The sequence below is a fragment of the Tasmannia lanceolata genome, unplaced genomic scaffold (genome assembly GCF_043159265.1).
Source record: "Tasmannia lanceolata isolate RefF3 unplaced genomic scaffold, GAP_Taslan_0.1 ptg000018l, whole genome shotgun sequence".
Classification (NCBI taxonomy): Eukaryota; Viridiplantae; Streptophyta; class Magnoliopsida; order Canellales; family Winteraceae; genus Tasmannia; species Tasmannia lanceolata.
In genome coordinates, this window is record NW_027518695.1 from 20,346,404 (window position 1) to 20,374,156 (window position 27,753).

The window sequence follows — 27,753 nt, forward strand, 5'->3', positions numbered from 1 at the left end:
ACTGTTCCAAAATATCTGGCCCATATTCAATGATCTGGATCATTCATCTGCTAGGCATAGCTATGGGTGGGCCATGTACTAGAGTCCTCAACATCATCCATAGCAAGGCCTAGCAGATGAACGGTTTGGATCATAACAAGTGGTCCCACTTGTACTTCCAACCCTTCCGCGCACGTTAGCTACCTTCCCGTATTTAGAGGACAAGTGGATAAGATTGTAGACGTTCTTCTTTTGGAAAATGATATATTAACTCTATTTTTTTAAAACTAGGACAGCCTCCTTTGCTGTAAAAGAGTAGTCATAAATACACTAGAGGGCTGTCCCAAGTAAAAAAGGGGCGAATATATTTTTTCTTAGGTCTCATCGAACACTAACCGTAAGGTCGGTAACCGAAAAATACGATTCCCATTTTTGATAAATATAAACTGTAACGCCTCAGTAATTAAAACAACCATGCAGATGGATTAAGAATTGATATTTCCACTCCCTCTTTACATTCTCATTTAATTCATGAAAGTGTATACAATGCATTTGGCCTTGAAACAACCATTGAAAAATCCTCTAAATATGGAAGGAATGTTATATAATAATGAGTAACATTACAAGAAGGGCAGTGATAAATCGACTCCCCATGTGTCTATCTCTCTCTAACCTAGAGGAGAGAGAAAGACAAACGGGGGGTCGATTTATCAATCTGGGGAGTCGATTTATCACTCCCCTTAGAAATGATAATTCCCCCACCTTTTGTTTGTTTTTTCTTCTTCTAAAAATGGCTTTACATTCACAAAAAGAGAAGCAAAAACGAGTAGAATTGTTATTAACTTTAAGAAAAGAAGGACAGAAGGTGTTGAAAATAGTTGAAAAGGTGTGGAAATAACAATTCCTTTTTCCATATGATTAAGGATTATAAACTAAAATTACTAATATCATAAATTTAAAAAAAAAACCCAATACAGGGAATGCATCAAGGAAAAATGTTTGGAGGTTCTACCAATATGATTCTCTACTGTAAATAATCATCTAGAGACTATACACTATAATATAGTGTATATTCTCCAATACCAAGAACTGTGTATCTAAACATATCTACACAAGAGTAATGCTATTTTATTCTATATATTTTTAACATCCATCGCCAAGTGCAGAGATGGGTTTATTGAACAACCATCTTCCTGATTTTATGAAAAAACTACATGTGAATCATATATTGCATACTATTAAGTACCGCAAGATCATTCATCCCAGGGTTCTCCATTCGAGGGAAAGCACAATTGAAAAGTGAGAGTGGTGCTCGGACAATGCGTTTGAGGCTGGAGAGTGGGCCGCGTTGCCGGATTCCGGCAAGGTCCGGCAAGCCATCCCCGTACGGGCCTCCGATGGTGCTCTCGTCCACAACGCGGCTCTTCGACTTCATTAGTTTCCGCTTCACCCTCGCCAATGGACGCCACATTTCCGGTCGCCGGAGAAGAGTTGCCGGAATATTCTGTAAGGGAAATAGTTGGGGTGTGTGTGTTTGGCCACCTTGTCTGTGTGGGTGGTGGTGATTTGGTGGTTACTGAATTTTATAGGCTGATTTGGCTAAATTTTGTTAGGTGGGTCCCATTATAAACACCTCATCCTTCCCTAGCCAGCAATCACAGGCTGGCAATATTTAATATTGGGATATCCATAAAACGGAAAATATATCCGCCCCATTTTATTCCTCTAGCCACTACCTTGGGTGTATTTATAGGCTTATGGCTGCTCGTTTTAGATTAAAAAGGGGTGGCCCATGAAAGAAAAATGGAACAATATATCATTTCCCTTATTATTTTGTTTAGGGGACTCTGTTGCATGAGAGAGCAACCACACATAGGCTCATTTTTCAACAGATTTTGTCTTTGTTCATTATGTGGCTTCTCTCTCATGCAACAGACCAGCTGCGAAATGGCTTCTGTGATGGTCCCTAGCAAATCCTTTTGTTTAGACAATTGGGTATCTTGATACGAGTGAAATTACATGGTTTCCGAACATAATAGGGGTACCCTAGTAGGTGCCGCCGTTATATTTGATCCAATGGCAGGGTAAAAAAAACAGAGAAATGTTATCAGCAAAACCTTATTTTGATATTTGCACATACCCAGCTGTCTTTTCTTCTTTCTAATTGTACAAATATGCAGCATATTTTTTCTTTCTTAATTGGCTTGGTAGAGCATTTTGGGAACGATAATGACCTTTTACAGCTCTTTGAAGATAAGATGTGTTTGTGCAAATATCAAAACATGGTTGTGCTGATAGCATCTCCTTATAAAAATTTAGGGAAATGATATCCCCCTTCCTCCTAAACAGATAAAATCCCCTCCTTTAATGGTTTATGTGAGAATGGTTCGCTGCTTGAGGATAAACTCACCCCTTTTAACATTTTTCTTTGCCTTCAAAACTTAATGAATAGCGTTAAGGGAGATTTTATCCGTCCATGGGGCTTTCATTTCCCAATATTTAATGATAATCTGGATGGTTAAAGGGTCCGTACTTAATTGGACAGGACCTTGACATGGTCCGATTTGGATCCGTATTGTGGAAGTCCAAAAATATGTTGGATTTGAGTAATTTGACCAAGACATAACAGAAGAATCCGTTGGAGCATCCTAGATTTGGTTTGCAACTCGGGTCAGTTGTTGGGAATCCAGATTGAGCTTTTAACATAAAATGGGGTCGGGTTCGGATTCGGATTGATGCCGATTCATATTTTAACAAAAGCTAAACATGACCAGACCCAGGTGGCACCTCTATACCCAGGTGGCATCTCTATCCCAAGCCCTTATCATTTAGCCATTAATATATTCCACAAGGATAAAGCATGCATGTACGTAGTTTTAATTAATTTCTTTCCATATATGTATACTTTACTTATTTGGAAGTTTAGATTAGTCACAGATAAGGGACTAATTCGTCTAAATAAATTACATAAATACACAATAATTTTGGGTAAAAATTCTAATTTTTTTCTAAAATTCTAACTAAGTACAATGTAAGTAGAACCTAAGACACTACAATGGATAGTCTGATTCAAGATGGATCATGACTGAGATAGGGGTGCAACTAGGGGGCCAACCCGAACCCGACCCGACCTGAGTTCCAACCTGACAAGGTTCAACCCGACCTGACCCGAGGAACCCTTTTTGCCAACCCGAACCCCACCCAACCCGAGATTTTTAGCTTAAAAAATTTTAAAAATTATTAAAAAAGTCGGATTCACTCATGTCGGGTTGTCCAAGCCTTCAACATGAACCCGACCTGAACTCAACCCGGGTTGAGAAAACCCAACCCGAACCCGAACTCGAACCCGACCCAAACTCAACCCAACCCGACTTTTTCCCGGGTTGAACCCGTCGGGTTCGGGTTGAGCCCGCCCAGGCTGAACCCCTAGACCAAGATATATAAAAGTAGGATCCGAAGAATATTTCAAATATGGTCCAACAGGTAAGGTATTTGTTAGTTCCACCCTAAAAATTGGCGTGCGGATACCCTATGTCATAAAAAAGGTAAGGTATTTGTTAGAATATGTGAGATCTCACTGTTGGATTGAGTTGAGATCTCACCAACGAATCGTCTTGATACTATCTTAGGCTAGTAGATTAGAAGAGGCAACATAGATTGATGAGGAAAGTAGGTTAGGCTAGGATGATTCCATCTTTACATCTTTCTATAATTTCCCCTTATCTTTTTATGTTTATCTTTAGGTGCGTTTGGATTGCCAGAATCCGGAATTGGTATCAGTATTCGATTCCAATTTAGGCGATTCCAATGTTTAGTTTCATTTGCAAAATGTAATGGGAAATGATATTTACCTCCGATTGGAAAAAACAAGGGAATATTTGGCGCTTTTTGTTTCCCGCCCAAGGGGTGGTATTTTGATTCCTGGAATGGAGAGCAAAAACAGAGTTAAATCTCCTCCTAAAGGCACTTGATCGAAACCAAGTGAAAAATGACAAAAATACCCCCAAGACATAAAAAATGATCAAAATGCACCAGTAAAAATAATCAAAATACCCCTGCAACATGGAAAATGATCGAAGTATCCCGTAAATCACGCCTAAATTGTGGAAAATGACTAAAATACGCTTATGATATAAAAATGGTCATATACCCTCATATAGGGTAAAATGACTAGAATAACCAATCATGAAAAATAACTGAAATACCCTATATCGGGTAAAAATGACCAAATGCCACTAAGTCATGCTAGAAAAATAAAATCACCCCATGATATAAAAATGATCAAAATATCCCATCATGAAAATTGACAAAGATACCCCTATTCATGGAAAATGACTAAAATACCCCCACAACATAAAAGTTATCCAGATACCACGTATCGGGTAAAAAAGATGAGAATAACCCCGTGTCGGGAAAATGACAAAAAGAGACCATATATAGGGTAAAATGACCAAAATACACTTGAATCGTAGAAAATTACTAAAATACCCCTATAAAATATAAATGATCAAAATACCACATATCGGGTAAAGATTACAAGAATACACTAAAATAACATTATGTTGTAAAATAATCAAAATGCCCCATATCAAGTAAAAATGACCAACATACCACTAGTCATGAAAAATGACAAAGACTCCCATGATAAAAAAAATGATCAAAATACTCCATATCGGGTAAAAATGACCAAACTGCCCATGAGTTATGGAAAATAACTTAAATACCCATATATCGGGTAAAAATTAGAAAAAAATTCTTGAGTCGTGGAAAATGACTAAAATACTACGGTGATATAAAAATTATCAAAATACGTCATATTGGGCAAAAATGACCAGAATACCAATAGTCATGAAAAATGACCAAAATACCCCTATTATGGAAAATAAATAAAATACCTCTTGACATAAAAATGATTAAAATAAGCCAATCGGATAAAACTGAGCGGAATACCCCATAGTCATGAAAAATGAACAAAATGCCACTCATCATGGAAAAACAGGGGCCAAGCAACTAGAGGTGTAAATGGATATTCAGAAATTCGATTACCATCCGCATCCGAATCCGTTTAAAGCGAATATTATCTGAATCCGTTTCAAGCGGATTCGGTAATAGATATTAAATATCCGTAGAATCCGAATCCGAATTTGGATAGTGTATACTGTAATCGAATTCGGATATAGCCATATCCGCTCCGAATTCGTTCCGTTTACACCCCTACAAGCAACATATAGCATGAGGGGGGCCATGTTCCCCCCCCAAATGACCAATGAAAGCTAGTGTAAATTATTCCGCCCTCCCCAAGTGTAAATTCCTGGCTCCGCCTCTAATGAAAAATTTGATGATCCAGCATGACGTTATTGCATATAACATGTTTGTTTTAATGCCTAGTCATTATGGCCTTTAAATTGCTATTCGAGTGAAATTACTATACTGGATCTGATTTTGTTATGTTAGCAATGATATTTTTAGAGTGTCAGTAATATGGGAATGGCTAGCGTCCATCACAAAAGGCTTTTCACGGCCGGTCTGTCGCACTTCAGACCAGCCATATCTTGTGGACTATCACGGACTTGGGCAGGCTGGGGATTTTTGTAAACAACTTACAACCCAAGTTGGGTTGCGGAAAAAGGAATGGCGGGCATGTTTTCATGTTGCCCACGGCTCCAAGCGATTTGACCAAAGTCTAAAACCTCGTCCAGACATCACCATTACGTATTCAACATGTCATTCATCTCTGTGACATAAGAGATTAAGAGACATGGTACTGACCTCATTGTTACATAATCTGGCTCCACCTTCAATTGATCTAGACTGTCTATTCTCTAGGCCTTACTTTAGATACTCCTATGCCGTAAAATCAATCCAATCCTAAGCTTATAATAATATGAATTTTTGTCTTTGAAACTAAACCCTTGCTTTCAATTATATTTTGTTAAATGTTAGGATCAGATGATGAACGGGTTGTTTTTTAGAGCATAGGCGATCTAAAACAAAGCCTATCAAGTGGACGGCTCAGATCAATCAAATCTGGGACCCATTATGATCCCACAGAAGGCATTCCTCGCCAAAAATACATTTAATTGGTTGTTGGGACTGTCTGTATAGCGCCAACTTGGAACTGTTAAAGAAACAAGATAGGGCCCGTCAGATAGACGGTCCTGATCAACCAGAGTAGGGTCCACTATCAATAATCCCTCACCTAATAAAACTACAACTAGGGCGGCCCCACAAGGAATGGGCCCCGCTAAATAGAGAGTCCATACCATCTGCCCATCTCAAACTGAAAACATCAGCAAGTGGACGGCTCAGATCAATCAAATTTCTTACCAATTAGGCCATTACAGCGGGGCTTATGGCCCACTACAGGGCCTATACGGTTCTGATCAACCAAAGGTAGGGCCCACTATGAATAATCCCTTAATGACATTACAATGAGGTCAAGCCCTGCGTGGAATGGGACCCACCAAATAGAAAGTCCAGATCATCTGCCTATCATAATCGAACGGCTGGATTCAAACCTGAAAACATCAGCATGACATGACTATGACGACAACACTATAGAAAAGCCCACGGATTCACGCAAGTTGAAGAAGGCCAATCGTGAACTTTGACTCATGCAATGTATTCAAATCAAAAAAGACCCAAAATAACGTTATAAGCAAATCCAAATCTGCACTATAAATACATCATTCCCCCCAATTTCACTCAGCAATCTTAATCTTTTTTCCAATCCCAACTGATAAAAAAAAAAAATGTCTGAAACCCAGATTTCTCATCTCTCTCTGAGAAATCCTCGATCCGTTGTAAGAAAATTTCAGGCGAGGCCTCAACATGAAGGAGATGGAGCCGTTGTAAGGAGAAGTATAGGAAGGTAAAAAGGCTAACAAGCTTCTTCTTTTTTTAGTTTTTAGTTTTCTTTGTTCTATAGGCTTTTCTGCTAAATGGGTTGTGATTTTTCAGGTTCGAGCTGAAATATTATGATCCTTTTCTTCTTTTGGATGAATTCTCAAGTGGGTATTTTTTCATTATTTATTTGTTGTTTTTTTTTGGTGGGTGATTGAAGTTACTGTGTTTTGAGTGTTTTTATGCCTTTTTTTTCTATTTTGAATCTTGCAGTTTCAGCTCCTGCTGGATTTCCTGACCATCCTCATAGAGGTTTGATTTTCTGAAATTTATGTTTTTTTAACATTGTATTGTGAATTGGATTAGTTTGTAAAGAGAAGGAAATGGGTGGGATTTGATTCTCTCTTTCTATGTTTTTACAGGTTTTGAGACGGTGACTTACATGTTGGAGGTGCGTTTCACGTGTCCCAAGGCTACTAACTATAACGATGTTTTTGGTCATTCTAAGGCTGGGTGCAGTGCATAGATTGAAGTAGTGTGTATAAGCCCTTCAAAACTAACTTCTAGGCCCTACCGTATAAAATGGGGTGCAAGTTTGGCCCTGTCAGCCGTGACCCGTCCTGAGCCCGAATAGGGTCAGGGCTGGATTTTCCAACCCTTTGGGCGGGTCAGGGTTCATTTTTTTAGACCCTGACTTAGGTCGGGTCGGGTTATGGGTTAATGCATCAGTTACCCTGACCCGGCCCGACCCTAAGTTTTCTATTATAGAATTGAACCATCTATGCATGTTTCTTTTGCTAATGTTTTCTATTATCTTGGATTGGTGTTTCTTTAGATTATTATTATTAATTGTCTATGTTGCCTGTCATGTTGTTGAATTCATATTGTCTTATTTTGTCCCCTTTCTCTGTTTATTGATCATTTTGTTCTATATGATAAGTGGTTGTTTTATTTTTGCTACTCTTAACAGGTATTTGCACTAGGGTCAATTAGGGCTGGTCCGACCCGGTCCTGTCCTGCCCAATCAGGGCGGGCCAGGGCTAGGGCCAGCACTGAGCCCTACAGGGCGAGCAAGGGTTGAGGTTTTTCGGCCCTGACTCAGGGTCAGGGCGGCTCATGGCCGAGATAAAGGGATCCAGGGTTGAGCTAGGGTTTTGAAAAACCCGACCCTGTTGCAGCCCTAATATAAATGTTATGAGACCCCTTTTCAAGTTGTCTACTTCGGAAGATATTTCAAAAAGCTAAAGTAAATCATAGTCGTATTCGACTCAGCATGTCCCAATTGAATACTTGGTTAACACGGCTGAGTATCGGATGATATGTCCAAGTACTCGGTTGATGAGATAATAATTTGAGAGGGGAAATGATATATTCGCCCCCTTGTTTTATTTACTTTGGAAAACCATCTCCAGTGTTTTTATGACTGCCCTCCTCTTACACTAGAGGGGGCTGTCCCAAGTAAAAAGAGTAGGGCCGAATATAGCATTTCCCTTTTAGAGTCAAAAGAGTCTTAAATGATTTAAGACAAAATGCTGAGTCAGGAAAGAATGAAGGCAAGGTAGAAGGGAGTCAACGATGATACTGGCGAGTTATGTAACTAGGCTTGGGACCATAGAAGCTTGTGGTCATGGAACCCACATCACTGCATGGGTTTCCTTTATTATCTGTCAATAGGATTAGGGGCCCCACAATCCAGAGAGTACAAGCAGATCCCACGCCGTTTACCGACCGCTCTTGGCCCTCTAGATACAATGAATGTTGAAATCATATATTATGATAACTTTATAGGGGGTGATTGGGAGGGGGGGTGGATTTAAGATATTAGGGGTCGATTTATCACTCCCCCGTATTATTCAGTCATTAATCTTTCTCATGACCACCTCAATTTTTTTGAAATTTTCAGGGAGCAGTCATCCATGAAGATTTTGAGGGGCACAGAGGTACGATCAAAGCCGGCGATTTGCAGTGGATGACAGCGGGAAAAGGGATTGTCCACTCAGAAATGCCTGCAAGCCAAGGAACTCAGAAGGGTCTTCAACTCTGGATCAATCTCTCTTCCAAGCACAAAATGTAAGATAATCTAATCTTTAGTAGACCCATCAAACTATTTTTCTAAAGGGTGATCTATGAATTAAACACTTTCTTAGAGCCTGAATCGATCTCTTTCAATCAAAATTGCAGGATTGATCCAAAATATCAAGAGCTACAAGGCAAAGACGTCGCAAAAGTTTCGAAAGATGGCATTCAGGTTCGAGTTATAGCCGGCGAGGCCATGGGAATTCGTTCACCGGTCTATACAAGAACACCCACCATGTATTTAGACTTCACTCTCAAACCCAATGCTCATCTCCAACAATCTATACCTCCCACATGGAACGCCTTCGTCTACATCCTAGAAGGCGAAGGAATTTTTGGGAATTTAAAATCTCCCGCAGCGGCCGCTCACCACCTTCTTCTTCTAGGCACCGGTGACGGGCTCGAAGCTTGGAATAAATCTTCTAAGCCTCTTAGATTCATACTCGTGGGAGGCGAACCATTGGGGGAACCTGTGGTGCAATTTGGGCCCTTTGTGATGAACACCCAAGAAGAGATAGATCAGACTATTGAGGATTTCGATTCTTGCAGCAATGGGTTTGAGAAGGCCGAGCACTGGAGGTCTCAATCTATGCTTGGGTTTGAGTTTTAGGTTGTTTTTGGATTTTCGATTTGGTTATTGGTTTGGGAAATAGATAGAAGATGGTGGTGATCTTTGGGTGTATAAAAATTCAGTGTTGTTTCAAGAATAATCAAGTAAAAAAATTAAGTTCTAGCACATTTTTATTGGTGGCATTTTTTATATAATGATCTACTTAAAAAAGGCACTCAACACATGCCCCGAGAAAGAGATTTTAGAAATTTATTAAGGTCCTGTTTGTTTGGAAACATGCTTGGTGGGTCGGGTGAGCCGAACAAGATTTTTGGCTTTCTTAGAGCTTTTTTTTTCATTCGATCTCCAATGATTATTGTATGGATGATTTGTGCTAGAATCAATTTTACATTCCATTTTTGCATCACAACAATATATGTGTTTTTTGTAGGGACATGGAATCCATTTGAGACTAAAAATTGATTCTACAACCATAAACCAAATGAATAATTTTGCCCAGAATTAGTTTGTGGACTAAAATGTGCTTCTTAAAATCCAAAATAAACATCACCTGAGGCCCTTTTCTTTTTTCTATCTAGTCGAACTCAACTTTTCCGAGCCGACCCCATCTTCTATCGAATTAAAACCAACTTTTACCGAGTCAATCACAACTTTTATTGAGTCGGCCCCAACTTTTACCGAGGCGACCCCAAATTTTTGAATCAATCCCATCTTTTTACGAGTCAACCAAATAATTTCCAAGTTGACCCCATATTTTACCGAGTCAACCCCGAATTCCATATTTTTCCATTCCAAATCTTCTTTTTCCTTCTTCCTCTTCTTTCCTATTTTTCCAGCACCTTCCATTTTTTCGGTGTCTGCAATTTTTTCTGACACCTTCCTTTATTTCGGTGCTTTCTATTTTTTTGGCATCATTTCTTCTTTATCTTTCTTTTTCCTCCCCTCTTCTTCTTCTTCTTCTTCTTTCTCTTCCCCTTCCTCTTCTCTGTCTTCTTCTTTTCCCTCTTCCTCATATTCCTCTTGCAAGTTGTAGCGATGGTCGACAATGGTAGAGATGAGATAATAGAAAAAATTAGAGAAGATGAAGAAGACGGCAAAATGGTCTTTTGGATTCCTAATCCGCCAAATCTGAAGGCTTGGTCAACTAAGGAGCAAGCATCACCATTGACTAATCCAAAAGACTTGCGTATCACGAACGCGGCCGAAACTACTCCAACGGAAACTCATGGAAAACCTAGAGATTGGTCTAGCTTGTAGGGTCAAAGCTCCCTCTAGGGCACGCCTACAAGCTTCGACTCGATTCCTCACTATGCGTACATGCACAAGCAAGTTTTCTTACTACTCTTTAGAAAACCACCAAGGTTCCATCCCATAGTCTGCTGGGCCCTGGGGATCAACATGTCACAAGAAGCCAACCTCCTAAATGAGTGCGGCAAGCACCTCGCTTAGACAAGAGTGCCCATCAAACATCTTCTACCGGCATACTTTCGAAGACACAGCGAGATGCTAAGTTTCATAATACCGACTACATCCTTGTGGCACCACTCCAGAGAACTTAGATAGTAAACTACCATTCTTTCATATTCAAAATGCAATTTATTCCTGTTTCACCCCCAAATATAATCCACCATTAAGATTTTATAATCGACCCTATTGTACATGCAGGTTTTAGAAATCATTTTTTATGACAAAGGGTATCCCCACCCCAATTTTTAGGGTATCCCTACCCCAATTTGGCATTTCCAGAAGATTGGAGGATAGATTGGCTCAAGGACGGAACAGGAGTCTGAAGACTTCGTCAGTTCCAGTAGCGAGCAGTTCGTGATTGGCTTTCGGGTAGAGCTGGGCTTTTTTCGTTTTGTAGACTCCTAACGCTTGTTGATTGGCTTCCTTGTCTCCGGGGTATCTATTCTTTTCTTAATCTATTATTTTCTTACTATATACCTTGTTTTGACCGTATGCCCCCCTCATTGGGTTCCTGAATAAGAAGGAGGGTGGTATGCCCCCCTCATTGGGTTCCTGAATAAGGAGGGCGGCGTTCGTTATTATTGATTTGATTGAAGGGAAATATACTCTTAAAAAAAACTCTATTTCAATTTCTATAATTTGTAATGGGCTTAATTTTTTATAGCTTTATTGGATCTATGTTACTTTATATTGGTTCTTGGTATTTTAATGATGTTAAAGGCGAGTTGGGCAAATATGAAATAGAGCTTATAGATCAGGCTCTCTTTGAATTTTAATTGTAAATGTTAGAATGCATTAGTAGTAGCTGGAATTCCCAACTATTTTTAGTAAATGATAATGTTTAAGAAACTAATCATTAAAAACTAAAATCAGTGCCTTTGGAATCTATGGTCATCCAAATAGCATAATACTAAATGCTTGGAGATTACAGTCCAAACATCATATTTTAAAATCTAGGATTTAATAATCTGGCTTTCTTCAATTCTGGGTTTTGAAGAAAGTCAGGATTTTAAAATGATGATATCCAAACGGCCCTTTAAACACCCTTTTTCTCCAATGTCTTTTTCTCTCAAACAAATGAGTGCATCATCCATTTAACAAAAGAAAATTTGTCGATTACAAGTTCCATCCACCCAAAAGAAGCAAAACCCACTTCCAGTCTTCTCTCATACACCCCTATTTTCAAACGCAAGCAACTAAATCTTCTGCTTCCAACATGGATGGACATACATCAGTGAATCTAAGCTCAAATAACCAAAAAGTCCACTTCTACTTCCACTTCAAACCTCCTCACCAAGGCCACAAGGCTCCCATTCCTCACTCAAACCAGCTTTCAGTTTTCACTGCCTCTTCATAGCATTAGGCCCTATGGCATGCTTGGTTTTCTGCCTCACTATTGGCCTTGGCACACCAAAGAGTATCAGGAACATGCTTGTCATCCTCCCTTGGGTATTCATATAATGGCTCACCGAAGCTGTTCCAATGTGGATAACCTCAATGTTTCCTCTCTTTCTCTTCCCCATCTTCGGCGTTGCTTCAGCTGATGCGGTTGCAAAATCTTATGTGGACGACATTATCTCGCTTGTGCCTGGCAGCTTTACACTTACTGCACTCTCTTTTGAGCACTACGAGATCGATAGGGGACTGGCCTTGAATGTATGTATCAAATTTGAAGTAGTCCCTTTACCTCAGCAATTAAAATGGAAGTGAAATAATCAAGCTTGTAAGTTATACACAATTTTTTGGAATATAATTGATCACCCATTCCAAAAAGAATCTTGAGGCATGTGATTTAGAATTCTCTTTTAGGTAGTTAAATTCTGAATTGTTGGAAAGAAGAACGATCATGTGTATAGTCAGTTATCCACTTGCGATCCTCAATGGTTTCATCAGCGATCCGGAAAGATGAGAACATTCATGGGTAGAGTGTCACTCTTATGCTGATGTGGATGTGGCAGAGCTATTTCCCACAAGAGAAGCCTCTTAGTTTCAGTACTTGCCTTTTGTCTTTGGCTTCCTTTTTCGATTTTCATAGCTCTTGGGGGATACTCTGCTTCTTGTTCTTCTCCAAACAAAAGGAATTGCACTTTCTGCTTATTTGGACCCATTTGTAAAGGGAGGTTGGCATGCTTGAGGCACTGTACAATCTTGAGTTCAATTTAGGAACCGATAGTGGATAATTGACTATATACTGATAACTGAATTATGGTGTACAGTTTATACCAGAATGAAAGGACATTAACTCCTAGATATGATTGATTATGTTATTAAAGACTTGATTAGCTACATTAGGTTGGGAAATATGTGGACTTGGGTTAGTTTCTTGATGACTAAATTTCTTATAAAAATGAAAATTTTCACCCCTTATGCTTAGTTTATATTGAGATTTTGGGGTTTGTGCGACAGTGCCAATAGCTTTTGCTGGAAGTGTTGTCTGTATGTTTACAATAGCAATGAATTTTGTAAGAGAGTTAACTTGGACTGTATATTTTATTAACCATATTTGGTGCGTTTGTGTAGATGCTTGCAGTTTTTTAAATGACAAGAAGCCTAACAAATGATAAGGATGGAAGGAGAGAGGGCGTGAGGATAGGGTGAGAAAAGGCAGAAAAATAAGAAAATAAAACTCGAGTCAAAATACAATTTATTTTGGGAAATGATATCAGCACAACCATGTTTTGATAATTGCACCTGACCTTGTTCAACCATTTCAATTCAAGGCCATCAGAATACCAGCAGATTGAAACATAGCATCACCCATCAACTAAGCAAATTACACCTGACCTTGTTCAACCATTTCAATTCAAAGTTTCTAACAAAGATTCCCAAAACTCCTTCAAAAGATTTTGCTGTAAGATCAAAAGTTGGATGAACCCAAAGCATAAATCTACAGCTAATAAACATATTGAAAGGAAAACATATATGATAGAGGAAGGTTGAACTTAGAGAAACAGTAAGATTTAGGCAAACATGGTTAAGCAGCGGTGCCCTTGCCCTTCTTCCTCTGAATCTTCTTCATGTAGAACTCGAGTTCTTTACCCTCCAAGATATATCTGTCAAGCAACACGAAATTTGGGTGAAGGCGTAAGCTTCTTTTCATCAAAATGTTTACAAAAATCTAATATGTAAGAGACAATGTTAATCGAAAGTACCCATCAGCATGACCACATTGGCCAGGCCGAGACGAGATGGCAGCCAATAACCTGCCCCCGCCAAACTGCTCTTCAATATGTGGGTCATGTTTACAAAAATCTTCTTTTCATCAAAATGTTTACAAAAATCTAATATGTAAGAGACAATGTTAATCGAAAGTACCCATCAGCATGACCACATTGGCCAGGCCGAGACGAGATGGCAGCCAATAACCTGCCCCCGCCAAACTGCTCTTCAATATGTGGGTCAAGCTTGTGTTCTTGTTGACGTTTCTCTAACTTCCTCTTGACATGGTTGCTTTTCTTCAGCTCCTCAGCTGCACCCTCCCCCTCCTATCAACCATTAGTAGTAGACTTGATAAGAATGGGATACTCTTTAGAAACCCTTACAGGATTCAAGGCCTCAGCCACAGTAACAAAATATTGGGAATAAGTGTACACACAAACACACAATAAAAAATGAAAATAACCATCAAGTGTCAAACCTTGAGTGAATGAACTCTCAAAATATGACAAAAAAGAATAGGAATAACATGATGTTGAATATACACGCAATCAAGCTTCAAATCAGGATAAGACCAGAGCGCATGTCATGACAAGGTCAATAGCAAATGAAATCTAGCTCAAAGATTTTGAGGATTTCATCAAAATAAGAAAACAATGACAATTTCACTGTAATCAATAGTATTTGTCTACTGCAACATCCATCTCTTCAGTTAAGAATGCTTCAGTTGTAATCAAGATATTACCAGAGTGCAGGTCATTCTTTTTTTCTCAGAAGTACTGATTTTTACTGTATTTTGATAACTAGTTAGTCATTTGAAAGCTTTATTGGCAACATCAGCACTTTACCCAACAGAAAATCCTCACGTCTGAGATGGAAACAATTAAACAGCATTCTAAACCTCTATCCGGATGCGGTAAGAACAAGAACAAGAGGAGATTAATGGCATGCCAGACACTCCAAATAAACGTGATTCGATGGTGCCAAGACTGTGGACGTGGTTGTAAATGTCTCTTTACAGGAATAGCTCTTCTCTGTTCCTTAAGGGGGGTTTAGTCAGTGCATGAGGCTCCCGCCATTGCGGGGTCTAGGGAGAGCTAAATGTATGCAGCCTTACCCTGCATTGCAGAGAGGCTGTTTCCGTGACTCGAACCCGTGACCACCAGGTCACAATGGAGCAACCTTACCACAAGGCTCACCCTCTACATAAAAATGTTACTTTAAAAATATAAATATAGAATGCAAGATATTAGAATCCTATATATATATATATATATATATATATATATATATATATATATATATATATATATATATATATATATATAGAGAGAGAGAGAGAGAGAGAGAGAGAGTTAAGTGAAGCTACACACGTGTAGCTAACTTAGCTACACCAATGGCTTAAATTACAGTGGGCCCACATTGTTTGGGTGATCCAAACCATTCATTTGATAGGCCCTCACATTGATAGGGTATGTCCAAAAAATCAGCTCCTTAGGATCATCCCAACCCTTCAAACTGTGGATGCAAAAATGGACAGATTTGTGAAGGTTTTTACACGTCCATTTTTGCCTCTACAAATCGTAGGATTGGAGAAAGTAGGAATTTACTTAGTCAAAATCTTAAAATGACTAAGCACCTCCAACTTGACAAAATGCAGAAAAAATGGGAAATGCAAAAGAAAGTAGAGAGGGAGACCCTGGCCGAGAAAAAATGTGGGAAAAAAAAAAAACCAGAGAGAGAGAGAGAGAGAGAGAGAGAGAGAGAGAGAGAGAGATGGTCCACCCGAACCTTCCACAATGTTACAGTTTGAGTAGACGACTCATTTGAGTGATTGTACAAGGTTGTCATGTCCTCGTCTGGTAAGGTTAGTTGGAGTCAATCACCACCTTTCTCTCAAAATATGGCACTCCTCACTCCATCCAACTTGAATGTTCGACAAGCCAATCATCCACCTCGCTACTTATCTGACAGATCCCACAACCTACTTATCATCTGTATGCTTGTCACCGTTAAAACACCCTTTTCATGTCACTTTAAATCTATCTCCTCTCAAAACTACATAAACAATGGCCTTCTGTAATTTTTTTCTTTAATAAAGAAGGCGAAGACTAATTTGATTGCATCTCCTTCATTTCTTTCCACTCACACTGGGCATTTTGTTACACTAGATAGAGAAGCTAAATACCCATTTCAATCTTCATTTTTGTAGCCTTTCATATCTCAAATACAATGGAGCAATGTTACTTTAAATAAATAAGGTGAAGGCCTTTTTCCCTATTTTCATTTCCATGACCCTTCATCCCTCACCTAAAAGAGCATTTGGAGAGAGCATGAGAGAGATCCAGAAAAACCACCAAGATAGAGAGATAGAAAACCACAAAGATAGAGAAATCCAAAAAAAACTCAATGGTGTCCACCGCCTCCGGGATTTTTAAAACTGAACTTTGACGGATCTAGTCTCGGCAATCCTAGCCCCTCTGGGATTCGTGGTCTTCTTAGAGATGAGGTTGGCACTCTTATTTGGGCTTTCTCCGGCCCGATAGGTTTTGCTGATTCTAATGAAGCAGAAATAAGAGCAGCTTTACAGGGCATCAGGCAGCTTGAGTCTATTGACTTGGCTAAGGTTATAGTGGAAGGTGACCCGTTAAACGTCATAGGTTGGCTGAAAGGTAGTAAGTTGTACCCTTAAAGATTTGCGTGATGGATTGACGAGATTAAGTCGGGAGGCAGGAGCTCGAGCTTTTTTATTTCTGTCCTTATTTAGTTGTCATCTTTGTAACTTCTTCTTCTCTTTCTTTTTTTTTGAATGGTAGCGAATTTCATTTCAAAAGGAGATGATCAAGAAAGTCATCCCCAAAAATACAAGCAAGCAGAAAATACAAAGAAGGGCAAAAAAAACAAGAGAAGGCGTCAAAAATACAAGATGACCAAGAACTTCTTTTTAACCCCTGATGAACCGCTCGTACTTCAGCTTCGCGTGCCTCTGCAGTCCCAATGGGCCCTGAAAAAGCCCACACAACCCCTCCTCCAGAATCTCTATGGACTTCCCTATTCCGGCAGGACCTAGATTACCCAAACTCGAGCCATAAAAGTTTAATTTTAGCATCCCCTGCACAGGAGGATGCCAATCCTATACAATGGTCTCCCTCCTCTCAACACTAAGACAAACTTCATTTCATCCCTCCCAAAAAGCATATGAAGAGACAAAACGAAAGGAGGGAATACATTTTACCCAACCAATAGTCAATGCTATGACTTTAATGAAGAGAGAAGGCGGAGTGCTAAAAACACCATAAAAACTCTTGTGTTCCTTTCTCTCCACAGGACCCACAGAGTGGCTAGCAAGCACATGTTCCAAGGGATCTTCCCTTTAGATCTTTAGGGAACCAACAACCACCCTTCTAATAAATCTCTAAGATTAGATGGGAAGACCCACGAAATACCAAACTTGAGAAGGATACTACTCCATACTTCCCTGGTGACTCTGCAGTGAATAAATAAATGATCCACCGATTCTCCTGCGCCTAAGCACAATGCACAATGATACCAAACTTGAGAACTGTAAAAAAATTTGACTGAAAATACCCCAGCAGAATCCCAAATCCATACCCTCTTATCCTCCCCAGTTAGGCGGATATTACAACTCTCTAGCAACTCAAAAACTCTAGGCACCTCAGGAAGCACCCTGTCAAAAAAGTTCCTTCTAAAAGAAGGGTCCTAGATCACCCTGTCTTCACTCCTTTCGAAACAATCTTGAACCATAGCATCCTTTTGGGAAGCAACAAAGAACACGGCAGGAAAACAGATCTTTAAGGGAGAATGAGAGCACCAAATATCATGCCAAAAACTAATTCTGTCTCCAATATGTACTCTAAAACAAATACCTTCATTAAATCGATGTTTCATACGCAATATGTCATGCCAAATTGACACCCCAGGTTTCCTTAATATATCTTTGGACTCCCAATCATCCAATTCTGCCCCATATTTGCTTTCAATCACCCTTGTCCACAACTCTCCATCAAATCTCCACAACCATTTTCCCAATAGAGAATAGTTTACTTCCTTGATTCTCCTGATTCCCAGACCACCTCCTTTCAAAGGTTTGCAAACATCTTCCAACTTTACTAATGTGAAACCCCATTTATCTCCTGAACCCCATAAAAACCTTCTTTAAATTTTCTCAATGCGCTTCACAATACTCCCAGGGCACTTGAAAATGGAAAGGTGGTAAATAGGGATATTCACCAGAACAACTTTAATTAAAGTTACCCTGCCACCTCGCGAAACAAGATTTCGTTTCCAAGTATCCAATCTTCTCTCAATCCTTTCCACTATAAGATCCCAAGTTGATATTCTTGGCCTACCCACCCCAAAAGGAAGACCTAAGTAAATCGAAGGAAGCTTATCCAAACTGCAAGCCATGATTTGAGCAAAACCCATTGCTTGAGATTGATCCAAGTTTATAGCAAACAATTTGGATTTGCTGAAGTTGGTCCTTTGTCCCGAGATCATCTCGTAGTGAAGATGTTTGTTCTCTTTGTCTATTAGTGAAGACAGTTTGGGTTTTATTTTCTCCTTGTCTGGTGAAGACGGTGAATCTAAAATCCATCTCTGTAACTTCTATTCTTTGGCTTTTTTTTCTTTCTCGCTGACCTTCTCAGTCGGCGTTGTATTTTTCTCTCTCTATTAATGATATCAACATGGAGGACCAAACCCTACTCGAGATAGTTTCTTGGATTGAATTTTAATGTTTATCTTAGGATAGCGACTAATTTCAAAGTTTGGTGAAAAGAAGAAAATTCCACACCACAAATCACTAAATTTAAGTCACCAAGACCATACATTTAAGGAGAAAATTACTTTCTCACTTCACAAACCTCATCACCTCAATGAAAACAAGTATATCAATATACTACAAAATAAGTTATAAGACCCATGATTTCTAAACCCGACTCTGATTATTTTTGGGCCAGGTCAATGTGGGTCGGGTAAAACCCGTCCCAAGTTGCAACCTTATCAGTTTCACATGATCTCCTTCATCTGCTACAAGTGAAACTAAATGATTGTGAATGCAAATTCTCACCATGATTATAATAGAGGAAAAATATATTGTTTAAAGATTTTTTTTATGATCACCATGTTAATAAGGCTCGCTACTATACAAAGTATATCTATAGGGACACTCTTAGGTGACTGTGTTTGGATCACTGAAATACGAAATTGGAAAAGGTCACGGGTAACCTATTCCAATTCCTATTCTGATTCCCTGGAACTAGGCGGGATAGGAATAGGATGCTGATTCCATTGTCTGTTTCTAGCGATGGAAATTCACCCTTAAAGGATCGATTGATACGGCTAGAATGAGAAGCCTTGCCCAACACGCGGATAGTCCAACTCACTCACCCAGTCACCCTACCACTCTCTTAGGAAAGAATCATTGGTGGTGCACTCTCATTCCATCACTATCAAAGACAGATCAGAGCGAGTACGTTTATCCTTAGATAAACGACTCAGATCATCCAATCTGGTGGACCTCATTATAGGCCACCAATGGTGGGGCCACTAGGTGAATGGTGTATATAACAAACAATGGGCTCCATCTTCCGTTGTGGACTATCACGTAGTTGGGCAGCGTGGGGATTTTTGTAAACAAATTACACCCCGGTTTTTAGTAGATACACGCCCCTTTTCTTTATTTATTAAGAAAGTTGGGTTGCGGAAAAAGGAATGGCGGGCATGTTTGGATGTTGCCCACGGCTCCATGCGATTTGACCAAAGTCTTAAACCTCGTCCAGACATCACCATTACGTATTCAACATGTCATTCATCTCTGCGACATAAGAGACATGGTACTGACCTCATCGTTACACAATCTAGGTCCAACATGTCATTAGGATCTACAACTAGGGCGGCCCCACAAGGAGTGGGCCCCACTAAATAGGGAGTCCAGACCATCTGCCCATCTCAAACTGAAAACATCAGCAGGTGGACCGCTCCGATCAATCAGATTTCTTACCAATTAGGTCATTACAGGGGCGCTTCTGGCCCACTACAGGGCCTGTACGGTTCTGATCAACCAAAGGTAGGACCCACTATGAATAATCCTTGAATGACATTACAATGAGGTCAAGCCCTGCGTGGAATGGGACCCACCAAATAGAAAGTCCAGATCATCTGCCTATCATAATCGAACGGTTGGATTCAAACCTGAAAACATCAGCATGACATGACCATGACGACAACACTATAGAAAAGCCCACCGATTCACACAAGTTGAAGTGTGTATATAGCTGAACTAGAATTTCAAGAGGATGCCAATGAACTGCTTGTTGAAGTTAGTTTCACGGAGTTGATAGAGCGACTTTGTCCCTAAGTGAAAATGCTTTCATTGAGTGTGGAGATGCACTACATGCAATTTGGACTTATATTTTATTTTATTTTTAGATTTTTGGTTAAATGTATGAACTTTATTTTTTTGTTGGTACAAGAAAGCTTGTTTTGTTTAATGAATATTTATGTTTATGTCAAGACGTGTTTTAATATTAATTCATAACAAGTTCTGCTTTGAATTGTTGGTGATTATGATCAAATACTTATGTATAATTTAGTTCGGTAACAAATATTTCACAGGTTTTAAAATTTTCATTTAATAAATATTGAGCAATTATTGTTATTAAAGGCTTTAGTGGTATGGAAATAATCGTCACTAAAGTAACTCCAGTAGCCACTAAAATTTTAAATATTAGTGACAAACTTTAAGCTGTCACTAATATTGAATAATTTGTGACGACATTTGTGGTCACTAAATACACTGAATAATTTGTGACGACATTTGTCGTCACTAAATACATGGTTTAGATTCTTAATCAATTCTTTTATTGGCGATGCATGACTTTTAATGACGACTACGTTACAATTTTATGGCAACTATTCTTGTCACTGATAGTATATAATTAGTGACGACAATTGTCGCCACTAAAAGCGAGTTCTAAGATTCTTCAACGATTTTTTTGTGGCGACTATAGGCCTTTTAGTGACAACTTCTTCATAATTTTGTGGCGACAAGTCTTGTCACTATTTATATGCTTTTAGTGACGACAATTGTGTCGTCATTAAAAGATATCTATTTAGTGGCAATATTTTAAAATTGTCACTATTATATTTAGTGACACACCTATAGTGGCGACTCAGTGGCGACGAATTTGTCGCAACTAAAACCTTTTAGTGACGACATCAAGATATTTAGTGACGGCTTTTTTCGCCACTAAAGAGCTTGTTTCTTGTAGTGAAGGGAGAATGAGAGCACCAAATATCATGCCAAAAACTAATTATGTCTCCTATATATACTCTAAAACATATACCTTCATTAAATCGATGTTTCATACGCAATATGTCATGCCAAATTGACACCCCAGGTTTCCTTAATATATCTTTGGACTCCCAATCACCCAATTCTGCCCCATATTTGCTTTCAATCACCCTTGCCCACAACTCTCCATCAAATCTCCACAACCATTTTCCCAATAGAGAATAGTTTACTTCCTTGATTCTCCTGATTCCCAGACCACCTCCTTTCAAAGGTTTGCAAACATCTTCCAACTTTACTAATGTGAAACCCCGTTTATCTCCTGAACCTCATAAAAACCTTCTTTAAATTTTCTCAATGCGCTTCACAATACTCACAGGGCACTTGAAAATGGAAAGGTGGTAAATAGGGATATTCACGAGAACAACTTTAATTAAAGTTACCCTGCCACCTCGAGAAACAAGATTTCGTTTCCAAGTATCCAATCTTCTCTCAATCATTTCCACTATAGGATCCCAAGTTGATATTCTTGGCCTACCCACCCCAAAAGGAAGACCTAAATAAATCGAAGGGAGCTTATCCAAACTGCAAGCCATGATTTGAGCAAAATCCATTGCTTGAGATTGATCCAAGTTTATGGCAAACAGTTTGGATTTGTTGAAGTTGGTCCTTTGTCCCGAGATCATCTCGTAGTGAAGATATTTGTTCTCTTTGTCTATTAGTGAAGACAGTTTGGGTTTTTTGTTCTCCTTGTCTGGTGAAGATGTTGAATCTAAAATCCATCTCTGTAACTTCTATTCTTTGGCATTTTTTTTCTTTCTCGCTGACCTTCTCGGTCGGCGTTGTATTTTTCTCTCTCTGTTAATGATATCTTGCCACTAAAAAAAAATAGAGAGAGACCATGGTCTCTCTCCATCTCACTTTCATTTTCTCTGTATTTTTGTCTGCATTTTATTGATTGGAGGTTTCTGAAGTTAACATTTTCAAAAAATGGTAAGGAGGTTTCTAAAAATACTCTTGCATCTGCATTTTTCATCATTTTATTTTATTTTTGTTTGGAAATCTAGATGTACACAGGAGTAATTTCTTGAAGCAAACTTTAGCTGAAAGTTTTAGGACCTCCCAACCACAAAAAACGAAGTGCTCTAAATAAACTAAGTTCTATTTATATATGAAAGGCTATAAAAATGCAAGGGTGCTTATGGGCAATAGAGTGCTCAAGAATCTCAAGAGTAGATAAAGATGTAGGTAGATAATGCCAACAATTGAGCAAGACAACCTGATGGATCTTTTTCTCATAATCTCACCACGACTAAAATCCTCCAAGCATTGAATTCAAAATTAAAATATACCAAAACTTATCACCATGTTAGGAGTGAAATCAAAGTGTAAAAGAAAACATACAAACCGATTGAGGAGGTAATGCAATCAAATTCAAGATTTGGGTGGGACCAATTGACCCAAAATTATATATAATCCAAAGCTATTGTATTATATTGTTTAAAATTACAGTCATATCTAAGAAAAAATTTACTCTTTCTTAAATATAGGCCCACCTGGAGGCAGCCATCTACAGAGTAAAAGTAGTCAACTTCGAAAGCTTAAAATAATTAAGAGCCATGATTTCTCACTCGGTTCCGAAGTTGCACAGATTTCAGAGGCAAGTGCAAATATAGGTAGTGGGTTTAATGATAATATAATAGATGATGATACATTAAAGTAGGGAAATAGATTTGCTGCAGATGCTCTTTTGCATGTACCTCCTAACCAGTCAACCACATCATCGATGTAGTGAAAGCATAGAAGTGAAGGGGCTATTTCATCTAGCGAAATGACACTGTCTAGAGGAAACATCAATAGTAGACTCCTTTGCAGAACTAGTTAGCGAAATGGAGACGCTTAACTAGAAGAATGTCATCTATGCCAAACTGGCTGAAGGCAGTGAATGATATCCCTAACTTAAAACATGACCTGCATTTTAGGGCATGTGTTCTTAAACACACGAAGGCTAGGGAACAATTTATATAGATCGATGTGAAGACTCGATAAGTTTTTAATAGGGCTGCAACTCGGGTGGGGCGGGTCGGGTTTTGGAGAACCCAACCCTACCCGAGAAATATCTCGGGTCGGGTCGGGTCGGGTTTTTTCACGTTGACACAATTTTTTAAGGAAAACTCTTGTTTGACAAGGCAACTCAACTCATAGAAGCAGAAATTACACTCACATTACACTTGAATCAAACAATGATGTAGTTACACTCACATTACACTTGAATCAAACAATGTTGTAATCAAACAATGATGTAATTACAATCAAACAATGCTGAATCAAACACTTGAATCAACTCAACTCATAGAAGCTGAAATTACACTCACATACTTGTGGACCCCGATCCGAAGAGGTTGTGAGGTGAGGGAAACTAGTCCCTACACCATCCTCTTGATCATCCACGTGAATGGAGAGCTCTGCCAAAGAACTCTCGAAACGGATGCCACCCTCATAGCATAGCACGAGTGGCGATATAAAAAGAAAGAGATATGTCTCGATCCGGAGCCAAAGCTCGAAACCAAGACATACCTGAAATAAACTCAGAGTCGCCATCCATGGATATGCCATGGAACCCTAAAATCAAATCCTCTGTGCAATGGATAACCAGAAATATATATGGGTTCGTGCCTGGTTACGAATGGGGAAGGTCTGAGAGCACCCCCAATTCGTCCGAGTGCAAGCACTTGGTCTCTTATGCCATTTTTATTAACTTCAAAGAAGTTTGGGTAAAAATCATGTGAAATGGGAACGATCCTCAGGAGTCGTCTACCTAAGCATGCATTTCCTGAAGATAAAAATAATAAACACACATAAAATAAAATGAAAGATGTGTCACCTGAGCATAGCTAGGTTATGAGTGACATACCTAATGGGTGTCTAAATTCTGATGTACAAACACATGCAAGCTATAGCTAAAGGTACATGATCAGTACAAGAAAGTAAGAAAACACATCAAAACATACAATGACTACACAACAAATCCTAAGACTCTAAATTATTAGCCCGAGTCCTCATATGGTCTGGTATTCATCCAAAGAAGCCTACGTATCCCCGCCTCCACGAGAATCAAGGCAACGTAGTTCTTCGCGCCTATTCTAAGCTAGGATGCCTAAGACACCTAGACCTCTATCCTAGACTCGATTTAAAAGACCGGACTAGTTATTAAAGTTTCTTGTACAATTATTTAAATTCCAGTGAATTGTGGATTTTAGGACACCCTATATGCCCTAACTAAATGCAGATTAGCCCTAAGCTAATGCAGGTGATTCCTACAACCTATGTGTGACTAGGCTGTATTTTCTAAAGAAAACCAAGGTGGACTAGCGTATCCTATTCTAGTCATCACTCGGCGATGTGGATCGCCGACTGACCGGACGGAGGCGTTCCTATAACTCTAGGACAGACCCCTAACTCTAAAACAATCACCAACAAGCACACAACAAAACAAAGATCAAAACCTAACTCTAAACTCTCTATCTAGGACAAAGTCCTAACTCTAAAGGAAGAGCTTTTCGAAATCAAATGCTGTTTATTCAAAAAGGTTTAAAACGCTATTTACAAAAGTTTGGCTGGACTTGGGATATAAATCCCAAGCTGCACTACGTACCTCGGAAGAGGATCAAGCCAACGTAGTTCGAAACGAACCCTCCTAACTAATACTTTTAAAACACTCAACACTTTAGGCTTTTTTAAGATTTTTCGAATGTTTTTGAGTTTTAAAATATTTAATGTTTTGGGATTTTTAAATGCTTTAATATGTTTTTGGATTTTAATTGTTTTCACCCTTTTAGTCAAAGACTTAAGGGAAATACACAAAGCAAAACCCTAGGGCTAAACCTTAGGGTAAATAGGGGAAACCCCTAAACAAATAACACTATCAAAAGCAAAGGTAAACGAATCAAAGATTCTCTAATAACACTCCTAAAAGGACAAATGAGCCAAAGACTCTCTGAAAGAAACGGAAACACGATTCAAAGACACTCTAAGAGAGAAAACACGAGTGAAAGACTCCACTGACAACAACTAAAGGATATACGAGTCAAAGACTCTCTAAAAGATGGAAACACGAGCCAAAGACTCCAAAAACACCGACTAAAGGATAAATGAGTCAAAGACTCTCTAAAAGAGAAAGATTGAGTCAGAACTCTTTAATAACAACACCTGAAAGACAAATGAATCCAAGACTCTCCTACAACACTACTGAAAAGACAAATGAATCAAAGACTCTCTAATAACGCCACCTAAAAGGCGAATGAGTCAAAGACTCTCTAATAACACTATCTAAAGGATGAATGAGTCAAAGACTCTCTAATCAAGGCTGACTCCTATGCGAATGGACTATCGACTAAGGAGAAGCTTACAAGCAAAAGGAATAAGAGACCTTGTGCACATTTGGCAAAGGTAAAACACCCAACCGGGCCGGACAGCTACCTAGCCCTCAGGGTGCAACAAATGTGCAACCCAATACCCATAAGGGTAGGGGTATGAAGCCAAGCCGAGTAGGGTGTTCTCCCAAAATTAAAAAGCACACAAAGAGGATTAACGAGAGAATGAGACCGGACGGGTCTCCCAAACACACAAAGATGGGCTCTAAGCAACCTTATCATTGCCCTTGCAAAGGGGGAAGCAAGGCTAAGACAACTAATTGACCAAATTGGTCTCTAATTAACATAGAGAAAATCGAGGCAATCTCAGAGAGGATTCTACAAATGAGGCTTGCCTCCAAAGGAGGATTGCCTAACGAGACAGGGTATGTCTCCTAGTACAGGTTCTATTATCTAAAGAAGTCTAGAAGACTGTGCTAGTCTATCCAAAGAGAGAAGAAAAAGGTTACCAAGTAAACTCAAATTTCCATTCAATTATTATAAAAATAAATCAAATATCCGCAAAGTAAGATCTACAACTAAAGATTGCACAACATGTAGCAATCATAAAATGATAAACAACATTAATTAGTCCAGACCAGCCGCTGGATAGCCTAATAAAGTAAAAAACAATATTAAACACTTCAAAGCCAACCACAAACCCCAATACGGGGACTCCAATGAAATCAGATGATGCCAAAGTAATCATCTGATTTCCTACACATATAATATTTCTACAAACCGCCTTGAAATCAGACGATATTCGTGTCAAGGACATCGATTAGTGCAAATCATCTGATTTCCTTCTTCAATTAAACAATTTATAAAATTAATTAGCCCAGACCAGCCGCTGGGTAGCCTAATGAAATAAAAGAAAGTATGATAAGGTTTCAAGATAGTCTCACCTGAATAATCCATTCATCACCATCTTCAAAACCTAACTCAAAGCTTAGTATAAGAAGAGTATTAGATTTTCAACAGATTATACGAATATATCAAATGATATTCCCAATTTATAAAAATTTTGATGCATAACAGGGGGCATATCTGAAAGGTTGGGTAAGCCTACTAAACAAAAGAGGGGAGCACTACTTAGATTGAATGAGTCCCCTAAAGATGGGCTTGGGCTATCGCCTTCATCGCCCACTTGCCGACACTCTCCCCTTTTTGAAAAGTTTTCTTCTTCATTAAAGGGATTGGTATTGTTGAGGCCTAATTTGATCTCGTTTTCGGCTAAGGCCGCATACTTCTTCAAACAATGCACATTGTTTCTTTGCACACCCCAATAATCGACCTTGTCCCCTCCTATACTCTAATCAATAGGTCCAGTAGCTAATTGTAATTCATCTTAGCCATGTCAAGCAAAATGCAAACATGAAAAGTCAGCAATCAATATGAAAATGAAGTGAATATGTAGTGGAAGAATTGGGTAGATCTAATAATCAATCACCGATCAAATACTAGCAGCCACAATGGGAACTCAAATCAAAACGAACTCTAGCAGCCAACTACAACATAGAATCTTATCCAATGCAGTCCCTCTGTGTTTTCCATCTACTGTCACTCTAGGATGCATTCGGTGGAAGCAAAAATCTTCAGCTGAATGTGACTGAAGATTCTGAATGGAAGGGCTCTGACTAGCTGAATGTATGCTAAGCTACTTGAATGTTATAGAGCAGAATTGGCACTCTAATGTAAGTCAAACTCTCGACCACTTGTCTCGTGTGGATTCCCGAGCTACAGGGTTCTTTTAAAATCAGCCAGTCAACACAAAATATATGCAAACATTCAATGGAAGTAGTAGGGAGATCAATGAATCGGACACATAAAACTATCCACACTGAACCTCTGTCAAAAGAACCCTGTGAGTTGTCTACAACAATCAACCACAAGCCAAAACAAATCTCACAAGCAGAAACAAATGTCCGCAAAAATTG

The 27,753-nt window shown here is 39.0% G+C and overlaps 2 protein-coding genes across 2 annotated transcripts in view; one reads left to right on the top strand and one right to left on the bottom strand.

The window, feature by feature from the left end:
- The first annotated feature begins 6,644 nt into the window (after positions 1–6,644).
- Positions 6,645–9,634, top strand: LOC143849879 (pirin-like protein). Its single transcript, XM_077359160.1, has 6 exons — positions 6,645–6,850; positions 6,940–6,989; positions 7,096–7,134; positions 7,245–7,273; positions 8,726–8,892; positions 9,004–9,634. Exons 1-6 carry the CDS (start codon positions 6,732–6,734, stop codon positions 9,506–9,508), a joined length of 909 nt encoding a protein of 302 aa, XP_077215275.1. The 5' UTR covers positions 6,645–6,731; the 3' UTR covers positions 9,509–9,634.
- Positions 9,635–13,713: 4,079 nt separating this feature from the next.
- The window catches only part of LOC143849615 (small ribosomal subunit protein eS8-like), a 64,786-nt gene continuing 50,746 nt past the window's right edge, over positions 13,714–27,753 (bottom strand). Inside the window, exon 5 of the mRNA XM_077358698.1 lies at positions 13,714–13,989. Within this exon, the coding sequence (XP_077214813.1) occupies positions 13,911–13,989 (79 nt within the window). The 3' untranslated portion in view covers positions 13,714–13,910. The remainder of the gene's footprint in view (positions 13,990–27,753) is intronic.